Source organism: Festucalex cinctus, chromosome 6, assembly GCF_051991245.1.
Source record: "Festucalex cinctus isolate MCC-2025b chromosome 6, RoL_Fcin_1.0, whole genome shotgun sequence".
Taxonomy (NCBI): Eukaryota; Metazoa; Chordata; class Actinopteri; order Syngnathiformes; family Syngnathidae; genus Festucalex; species Festucalex cinctus.
The window spans coordinates 8,253,713-8,264,484 of NC_135416.1; the positions used below are offsets into that span (position 1 = coordinate 8,253,713).

The 10,772-nt window shown below is 38.6% G+C and overlaps 1 protein-coding gene across 1 annotated transcript in view; it reads left to right on the top strand.

Moving 5' to 3' along the window:
• fbxo41 (F-box protein 41) overlaps positions 1 to 10,604 on the top strand; it is a 65,755-nt gene extending 55,151 nt beyond the window's left edge. The window contains exons 9-15 of the mRNA XM_077524888.1: positions 1,448 to 1,563; positions 1,723 to 1,875; positions 2,904 to 2,999; positions 3,082 to 3,200; positions 4,327 to 4,485; positions 4,640 to 4,755; positions 6,111 to 10,604. Coding sequence (XP_077381014.1) covers positions 1,448 to 1,563; positions 1,723 to 1,875; positions 2,904 to 2,999; positions 3,082 to 3,200; positions 4,327 to 4,485; positions 4,640 to 4,755; positions 6,111 to 6,173 — 822 coding nt within the window. The 3' untranslated portion in view covers positions 6,174 to 10,604. The remainder of the gene's footprint in view (positions 1 to 1,447; positions 1,564 to 1,722; positions 1,876 to 2,903; positions 3,000 to 3,081; positions 3,201 to 4,326; positions 4,486 to 4,639; positions 4,756 to 6,110) is intronic.
• The last annotated feature ends 168 nt before the right edge of the window (positions 10,605 to 10,772 follow it).

A 10,772-nucleotide genomic window follows, 5' to 3' on the forward strand; every position in this document is an offset into this window, starting at 1 on the left:
ATTTGGTTGTCTATTTTAAGCACTGGCAGCGGAGATTATTATTATTTTTTCTATTTTTCTTTTAATTCTCAATTAATTTTAGGTGTCTCGAATCAAACAAATTTACTTTAACATATCAAATATTAATTTTACATTCAGGATTTAAACCTTGTATATATAAAAATTCACAACACAGTGTACGGACTTTGGAGTTGCCCATATTTGGAAATGGTGACGTAGCAGCCTATAAGGAAGTAGGGATGTGACGATATCCAAATATCACGATACGATAATATCACAATATGAAGGTCACGATACGATAATTTGGGGGCGTTGGCAATATTTAAAAAAAAGTCACAATATTGTAAAAAAAAAAAGAAAAAAAAAGAAAAAGCTCATATTATATAAACCACCTGCATTCTTTAATAACAATATTGAGGCGCTTACTTGTTAATTCACGCACACATTGAGTTCCTCCACAAGCATATTACGTTCCCCTTCATCTGACAATTAGCACAGATTTTAAGCATAGAGGGCCATAACATCCCTAATGAAAATTAAATTGCACGAATAAACTAGCCACCAGAGGGTGCTAGAACTGCACAAATGGAAATCAACCTGGCTTTTTTTTAACAGATGTGTTCCCTTTAAATATTGTGAACATGACGACGACGACGATATTGTGGCAGTTTTAATATCATGATATTGGCCTTATCGTTACATCCCTATAAGGAAGTAAGCTTGAAGACTTTTGCTGCTAGTTTAGTCAAGATGTAGACCAAAACGAGGAAGAGGAGGAGGAGACGAGCGGCTGAAAAAAATGCATCCTTTACGAATGGCTCGGCACAAACGTAAAATTTCAGCAGTCTCCTTAAAGCCCTCACTGTTTGTCATCTCTAGTGTGTCCCAAACTTCGGCAGACTGAGACAGCGCATGTAATAAGGTTTCCCTTATCGTTGCGATGCCGTTACCTATAAATAAGTCTGCCAAAATAGTACTAAATCACCTTGCCAGCTCCTCTCCTATTGGATGATGTCACGGCGAAGGCGCTCACCAGTAGAACATTTTTCAGTTTGAGGCATCTGGCCGTCGCGGCAGAATTCATCTTGCCGTGCCGCGCCGCCTAGCAACACTCCATGGTACATAATGAATGAGTTTGTTGATGGCACCCTGCTAAGTGCAGTGTGAAAAGGGATTAAAAGGTGTGATTTTTTTTTTTTTTTTTTTTTTTTTTTTTACTGCAAGCTTTGAATGAGGAAACGTTGCACCACCTGGTGGACAAATAACATTGAAAAGCCAGTTACGTGGTTAAAAACTTTGTTGACAGTGCAAAATATAAATATACATTTTGTTTAACTGCATTTGAGGAACGTATGTGGGTTTTTTTTAGGGGCATTTAAAGCACATATTTCGAGTAAATCGCATCAAAGAAGATCCCAAATCATTGCGGTCTTTCTCTGTTTGTTAGTTGCTGGCGACGTTGTCTCAGTGGTGCACTCAGACGCACTCGCTCATCCTGCAGAACCTCAAACCGCGACAGCGCGGGAAGAAGGAAACCAAAGAGGAGTACCTCAAAAGCACACGGTGAGCTGGAGAATAACAAGAGACAGAATAAGGCAGAATTTCAAAGCTAAGCACTTTGGGAGAGTTTCTTGTTCAGTAAAACTCTTAATTTTTCCTGAAGGAATGACAATTGTGAGCATTTGTGTTGCTACGCCGGCTAATGTGATGTCACCATGTCAGGGGGTGTCTGGAGGAGGGACTGGAGGCGCTGCTGAAGGCCACGGGAAGTAACCTGCTCATCCTCAAGATCTCGCATTGTCCCAACCTGCTGACCGACCGCTCCCTCTGGCTGGCCAGCTGCTACTGCCGGGCTCTGCAAGCCGTCACTTACAGGTGTGACTTTGCATCATTACTGTCTTGATTATTGTAGCTTTAGCGCTTTACATAATAATATATAAGGTTGTCAAAATTAGTGTGTTAATTTTGAGTTAATTTAAAGATCCTTTAAAATCACTAATTTTTTTTAAATGTGTGATTAAATAACTCCCCTTACTTTGGAAAGCCTTTGCGAGGAGAATTCCAATTGCAACGCAGCCGACATGTCCACGTCAAAATTTAGCAGTAATACATTTAATGCATATATTTCTGGAGACTGGGGTCAAGTTGTATTTTACAAATTTTAAAATATGAAAAGTAAAATGCACTGAGCTGTCACCAATGTCTTACAAATGTAATTATGCCATCTAGTGGCAGAGAAATGACCTCAACACAAATCAATTTAGCACTTGTTTTTTACAGTACAGTACATCTTTTTAATTTTAACTCAATTTTATGAATTATTATGACATTACTGTATCAATGACTAAAAGATAAAGCCATATTTCTATGAGTTTAACATTTTTTTCTCATTTTTATATTAACAAGAGTATGAAAACTTGTTCAAGTCAAGTCATCTTTATTTATATAGCGCTTTACAGAAACACAACAAAACAATTTAGGTAAAAATTATTTTATTGTACATTTTATTGTGCATTTACAACAGATGTAAAATTTGTGATTAATCTTGAGTTAACTATTGAAGTCATGCCATTAAATACGATTAAAAATGTTCATTGCCTGACACCCCTAATATATATACAGGATAAGCGGTGAGTGGACTCACCACTGTTTTTAAACTACTGAGTGCTACTTTTTGGGTATTGATTAATGTGAACAGTATTTGTTTTGATTCAAGACTGTAATTAGTGTTAACTGCGTTAAAAAGCCTTTTTTTTTTTTTTTTTTTTTAAATATCTGCATCGGCTCTTTCTCGTCACTTTGGGGTCAAAAGTCATTTGCGAAGAAGAGATCCTGTTTCATGCTGTACGATCGTCCGACACGGGTCAACACATTTTACAAAAAAACGTTTCTGTATGTTCCAGGAGCGCCACAGACCCAGTTGGCCAGGAAGTTATCTGGGCCCTCGGAGCCGGCTGTAGAGACATTATCTCCCTGCAGGTGGCGCCACTACACCCATGGTATTTATGGCACTAGAGAAATCGGGGACAATGTACCAAGGCGTGACCCAGAGTGACAGTGTTGTCGTTTTGTCACTTTCAGCCAACAGCCGGCTCGTTTTAGCAACAGATGCCTGCAGACCATCGGGAGATGCTGGCCGCATCTCCGTGCGCTCGGCGTGGGGGGAGCGGGATGTGGAATTCAGGGCCTGGCCTCACTGGGTAAGTGTTACGGTAGCCATTTTAGCTAGGTGTCAAACTTAAGGCCAGATCTGGCCCGACACATTATTTTATGTTAAATTTGGTGTATCATAAAAATAAAAGCGGCAAAAATACTCGTACTCTGTATTTCAGTACTATATTTGTCACTTTGATACAGAACTTAACCCTTTGTGAGTGGCTACGATCAGATCTTGCTAGCAGCTTACTCCAAACAAACTCTACCTTTAGCAGCTGGATCTTTCTCCCCTTTAACAAGAACTACAATAACAAGCATTGGCTCAACTTTTATGCTGAGTCACAAAAATAATGATAAATTAGAAAATAACAAATAATTACAAAATAGTTGGAAATAAAATGAAGAAAAATGATTCAGAATAGATGGAGAATATTAAAATGCAGAAAGTATAGCATTTTTAGGCTGATACAGGACAGTTTAAAAAAAAAAGGTCATAGATGGTGAATATTTGGTTTCTCCAGTTTTTTTTTTGAAATTTTTTCCGCATAGATCTCAACCGCGATTTTCATTAACTCTTTATTCGTCTTTTTCTTGTTGTGTAATCATCTGCGGAGGTCAAAGAACGTAACCAGCCGAAATTGAAATGAAATTTGATTTGAAAGGGAAAATGCCCATTAATGAACAACAAATTAAGTTATGAATATGCCAGATTCCACTAGCAGCAATTGCTAATTTGCATCTGTAGTCCCTTATACACAAATATATTAAAATACAAATCACAAAGCAATACAAAAAATGATTAAGAGTACAGATATCTGTTTTTGAATGTAGGTAATGACTTCCAGTGGAATTTAAACATACTCTCCAAAGCAGCAAGAAATGCCATTATTAGTCCTTTTATAGGGGGGTAATTCACACTGCGCCAACTGTTACTGTTGCACTTGTCTGCATCTTTCATTTGCTAAAAAGATAATTACACATTCTTGTGGTTTCACTGTTGTAACCAGCCCCCTGAGGGCATCCATAACTAACCCGTGATGAAAACAAATTTATTTTGTATGGAACCACACTTCGTCATCCCGAAATGAGTGCAATTTTGTACACCATGAAGTCATCAGGAGTGACAATTGTTGATTTGCATGCAAATTGATGTTGCCCCTGCCTCAACAGCGAGGAACTGCATGCGCCTCCAAGTGCTGGAGTTGGACCATGTGAGTGAAATCAACCAGGAGGTGGCAGCAGAGGTCTGCAGGGAGGGTCTGAAGGGCCTGGAGATGCTCGTGCTCACTTCCACGCCAGTCACCCCCAAAGCTCTGCTACACTTCAACAGTGAGTTGGAAAGCAACTGTTGCAGCCCATACACCCATTTTCTATAGCGCTTGGCCTAATTAGGGTGTGTCAGACAACATTTATAGGATGTCTTCTGTCGAGCTATTCCATGATTTCACATGATGTCACACTCCATTCCTTTCATCGCGTGCAGGTGTGTGCCGCAACCTGAAGTCCATCGTGGTGCAGATTGGTATTGAAGACTACTTTGAGGACCCCAACAGCCCCGAAGCCAGGAAACTGTTTGATGAGATGGTCAACAAGCTCCAGGTAACAAATAACTTAATCACTTTTGTGCCTTTTGTTTCATTGTGCGAAAATTGTAAGTAATGTGGAATCAGGCAATAAATACCCAAGATGGCATGAATTTTTGAAGCAAGTTGAAATTTGAACGGTGTAAATTGGAAGTATTATGTGGGAGTTGTTACGTGGCAAAATAGTGTGGAGAATAAAAATCACAATAACGTGAGAATGCTTCAGCATTCCCACAATTAATTCATTCACTCCCAGCCATTTTCCCTGAAGCAAACCCCTTTGCTTCCGGCGATTTTGTTGGATTTTGACTGATTTTACAAGGCCCACAGAATATTCTGTTCTATTGCTGTAAAAACATGGAACACACCAAAAGAATGATTATAATATGTTTCCATCAGGAACAAAAAATGTATTTGTATCTGTTTCTGTTTTGCAGCAATTAGTATTAGAATATAGCTAAGTTTCGTCCATATTCACATTCCTGGTAAAAACACTGACAAAAAAAGCTTACTGCAACATGGCCCTGGCTGATCTCTTATACTCTGCTGCCATGACTACCATTGCTTTAAGCCACCTCTTCATGTCATAAGCCTTCTGTATCCTCTTGCATTTAAAAAAAATAAAACATAAAACAACATATAACATAAAACGTGTAGACACGTTTTTGGGAGAGAAAGATAAAGTGTTAAAAAACGTCTTTACACGTTTTTGGGATTGAATGAGTTAATACGCTGCAATTGGCTGGCAACCAGTCCAGGGTGTACCCCGTCTACTACCCAAAGCCAGCTGAGATAGGCTCCAGCACCCCCGCGAACCTGGAGGAGTGGAGAAAAAATAGAAAATTGCCATTAACTTCATGCAATTTCAAAGAAATTTTATGCATCAAAAGTGCTAATGGTGTCGGCATATGGTATTGGTACCGGTGAGTACTGAAGAGTTGCGTACTTGTGACGGGATCGATCTGAAAAAAAAAGTGGTTTTGAACATCCCTTGTAATAAGTAATAGTAAGTTAAACTGAGGATTCACTGCACCCATAACTGACAGTGTTTTCACAACACTCTTTTTTTTTTTGTGGTGCATCAAATATAAAAGACATTTATTTTAACTCTACAGGGACTTTTAAATCTTTCATTTATTGACTGTGCTCAGCTCCCACCTGCACAACCATACACACACGATGACTAACAGTTGAGTTGCATCTATTTTTACTCCCCACTACATTACACACTGTCCAGAGTGCAATGCGCTCCCTGTAGTCATCTTAATGTGCTCGCTGTTAACATGCTCGACAAACTGAATAACTTCATTCACTTACTCCTGATGCTCTTTTTTTTTTTTTTTTTTTTTAAATACTCCTTCTCCCTTGCAGGCATTGAAGAAAAGACCCGGCTTCTCCAAAATCCTCCATGTGAAAGCGGACAGTCTTTGCTAACATCATTTCATGCCGATTGTGTTGATAGACGCCACCGCCAACCATCACGGTGGCGCCGTTCGAGTCCAAAAGACGCTGCTCCCTCCATGCGTGTGTCTGTAAGAGTAAGCGAACATGTCCCGGGTGCAAACAGGTCCGCCTTGATGAACCCGTACCGAGGCGCAACGTGCACATTCATGCGAGTCATCTGCTGCGATGGTTGTGACTTGATATGATCTCATGGCGGGCTCCTGATGACACTTAAAAAAAAAAAAACAATTCCTCGCTTTTTGGATCACGTTGCCTCTCAGAGTGGGATCTCATTGTCACCGGATCACACCGCTTGATGTGGACCCGATTAAACTCACTTGAGATGAGATTTGAGGCCCGAGCCTTGAGACTGAATTGAAACTTCCAAGCTTGAACTTCCTGCACAAGAAGCGTGCTGCGCCTACTTCCTGGTTTGGCAGTCATGCATTTCCTTGGCCGTCCTCTGCTTTCACGATGGATAGCATTGTTTTTTTTCCTGGTGGTTAAAAAAAAAAAAGGAAAAAAAAGGGAGAGAACAGCACGCAGGATCCATTTTAATCTCCAAAGCGGTGCCATTCGTGTCTGCCCTCATTGCGGTGATTTATATATTTATTTTTAATCCGACGTGCCATTGATGTGGGAATATTTCATGTCCTTCTTCTCACAACCTCCTGCAGGTGTCGACGTGTTAGTGTTAATCCATCCTTGCGGCGCCTTCTGCCGTTTTTTCGGCTGCGTTCAGTTTGATGGCAGGATTCAGTTCTGTTGAACAAGAATTCGACAGGTGCTCGATTTGCGGACGACAATTTGAGGTTACGAACAACGCAGAATGCCGTAAGAATATGTCTTCACGCCACGCATGAAAGAACACTCAATTACCGCCGTGCTTACCGTTTGATCGGCTTGTTTCTTAAGGGATTTTCGTACAAATATTTACATTCCCTACGACTTTGCTACTGTTTTGTTTTCGACTTGTGTACAAATTCGGGATATACCGTAAATAGAACTCCGAAGGCACCCTGTACGGAATTGCCAGATAAATTACGTGAATGCTGAGAGATGCCAAAGAATTTGGGAATGTAAATGCAGATTAATGCATTACAGCATATAGGAAGGCCTAATACAAAAAAAAAAATAATAATAATAATTATTTGATCTTAAAGCTTAAAAATTTAAAATCAAATGAAGAGGCAGTTTGCAATTAAAAAACACTTTTTGTCATATTTGTTAAAGCACACTATTGAAATATTGTGTGAAAAAAAACAACCATCTCTTGCCTCATCTTGTACCTTTATTTTATTTTATTTTTAACACAGTACCCGAAGAAAAACAACCAATCAGCGACAGATGGTATGATGAACAAAGTGTCAATCATTTACCGTGCATTCGTGGGTATGATAACATCCTGTGATTGACGAGTTGCCCAAAGTCAGCTAAAAAATGATGACAAGCAGAATAAAAAAAATTGAAGGATGGATATACTGTATGGTAAAAAAAAATATTGAATGTTTGAATGTGTGAATGTTTGTCTCTCAGCATTCACACACACAAAAAAGCACTTTTTCAAACGTACTTGTTTTACTCTGCTACGGCGCACAGTCCTCCACTGCACAGCACTAGCTTAGCTCGGCTTTACTCATCTCAGTTTTTAAACTTGTTTTTGTCTGGATAATGGGAAAACCAGTATCTAGTATCCTCCAATGCAGAGGAGGATGACGGTCTTCTGTATTACGTTCTCAGCATTAGGCGCCGCATTTTATCCAAGTGGAGACTTTGTAGTGTAAAACGGCGTTGCATAGCGCTAAGCTAACATTAGCACGTGTGTTCATTTTTGTTATTTGTGGTCAAGAATAATCAGTTGTGAAAGTTTTTATGTCAACTTGGCATTTTGATGTGTATGGAGCCATCTGGGACACAGTAATTCAGTATTTCACTTTTGTGCGTGTGAGAGAGGGTTTCACTTGTTTGTGAGTGACAACAAATTAAGTAGCGTGTGGACATTTTAGTAGCGTATATGAGAAGTAACCCTGAATTGAGCCACTGAGAACTACAGTTTTAATTATTGCCTTTTATCATTTATGTACAGCACTTTCTCACTTAAATCTAACTGACTTCACTCAGTTGAATTTGAAGACAAAACTAGATAGCTACTATGGCTAGTGGCGGCCATATTGTATGGCGCAAGTTGCCACCAAAGGCAGCAGCCAGTCAGATCAGCCAGATCTGGACAGGAAATGTTGTCAATCTTTGTGCGTCCAAACTGGAACTAAACCTTATTTTTAAGGAGTAGTCATTTGAGCCATTTCTCACCTCATTTCTGTACTACAAGGGGAGTTATATGGAGTAAGATAGTTGGCCCACTCTAGTTTTCAGTGGCTCAGTTATGTGCGCTTCAAATGGAAGTCCAGCTTTTGCCAATGGTAAAGCGTTAAGCACAGTTGTGTTGAGTCGTGCAGGTACCAGGCAGTGGAAAAGGTGCAATAGAAGGTGGTTGGGTAGGCTAGCAATACTGTAGTCCATCTATAAAGCAAATAAAAACAGAATACTCTGGATTTACCCTTTAGAATTAAGAAACTGTGAGCACAACTGTGCTTGTTGATCCCATTAGCGTTGTTTCCAGGACGTGAATGTTAACGAAACAAGTGCACCATAATATTTGTGAACCCAACGAAGGACCAAAAGTAAAAAGTATTTCTCTTCTGCTGCTAGATCCGTCATATTCCATGGATTTGCTCAAAGTGCAATATGAAGTCAGAGAAGCTGGCCTTGGAACAAAAGCTTCTGACAGCAACTCACTTTCGCTTTTAGGCACACGCGTTTGACACGGGATGCCGAATGAGGAAACGTCTAATCCCAGGTGGCACATTTAGTGCACGTTACTTTGTTTTCTAGCACGCACGCCCGCTTTGTTACATGCAGAGGGGAACCCATCACAAAATCACGACATGTTCCCTTTTCAGTGCTGAACATTCCATCATTTTTACGCCATCTTCAAATTTTCAGGGATTGGTTGAGTTTGTTTTATTTTCCTCCTTCTGGGTTCCATGTTAAGTGGATCTTCAATTTGTTTTGTTATCTCCTCAAATAGTGGGCAGCGATGTTTAGTGACTAACTGGAACAATTACCAGGCATTTATTTGAATTAGGGAGACGTCATTGTACAAATTCACATTTAATATTTACAGTATGCAAATGTCATCTTTCTAATTTATTTTTTTATTTTTTTAACTAGTAGGGCCTATGTTGTGATCATTTAACATTGCAATGAAATAAAGTGCATTTGTAGAAATGCACTCATCTCACATAAAATAAGTAATTTTATTTAAGAAAATGTTTTAACTTTTATTTTTATGATTATTGTGATAATTTTTCAGTACCATAAAATAAATTGTATTTGCACCAATCGGCCTAACCAAAATTATTTTTCAGGAAGTGTGGAAAAAAAGGACATTTATTTGAAGTGAGGCATCTGTTTGAGTAGTGGTCACTATTTGAGGAAATACAACAGTTTTGATTAATCGGCTGGTTAGTTTAATTGGCTCTTTTAAAATTGGCAAAAATCTGACGTTTTTGCTGATTATTGTAGATTTATTTTTTTTTACATGACATATTACAACATAAGACTAAGATAACGTCATTCAAGCCAAAAAAAATTATATATATTTGTAATTATTCATCCAATTAACACATTCACTGCCAGCCCAAAAATGTATCATTTGACGTCTTTTTCCGTCAATGGCAGTGAATGATTTAAATGTAGAGCGTTGCATCATTTGACGTCTTTTTCCGTCAATGGCAGTGAATGAGTTAATTGGTTATCAGAATCGGAATTTTACTGTGTCAAATATCGAAATTGGCATCGACCTTAAAAAATACATATCAGACGGGCCCTACTATTTATTTTTTTTCATCAGTATGAAGGCCTTCTTGCTAGACAGGAAAGATTGTTAAAGGTCAAAGATATAATCAGTATGTGACTTGTTACTTTTTTCTACTTTTTTTTTTTTTTTAACCCTTTTTGATCCCCAGCAAAAGCCGTACAATTGACCATGTTTTCTAGTTACAGTATCATCCTACATCACTGCAGATAGGAACATGAGTTTAGAAACATGATTTTAGACAATCCTGCATTTGCTGTTAGCTCCTCTGTACATTAATAACAAAAAAGAAAAAACAGAGGAAAGAAATAAGAGCAGCAACATTTGACTACTTGGTGGTGGAAGACGGTGACGTTTACATTGTGCGATCATTCTCAAGTTGAGAGAAAGACGGAGAATTATGATGTATATCAGTCGTGTTTGAATTGTGTCTTAGATGCTTTATATTAAATGTGCACCATTCACATAGAGATTGAAATTATTTAAGGAACATAAAGATGACACCGATATTTATTTCTATATATGTATATATATTTAAAAATGAAGCGATGTGTATAATGTTGGCATGTTTGTGTTGAAGCATCATTAAGTTGCCTTTTAAATGTTCTGCTACTGTGGCAAGAAATGTGATGTTCAACAGCTTCAATTGCCTGCAGTTAGATAACATTTCTCTTTCGTTGACTGTCTGTTGTTGCACTAGTGAGAGAAAAAAA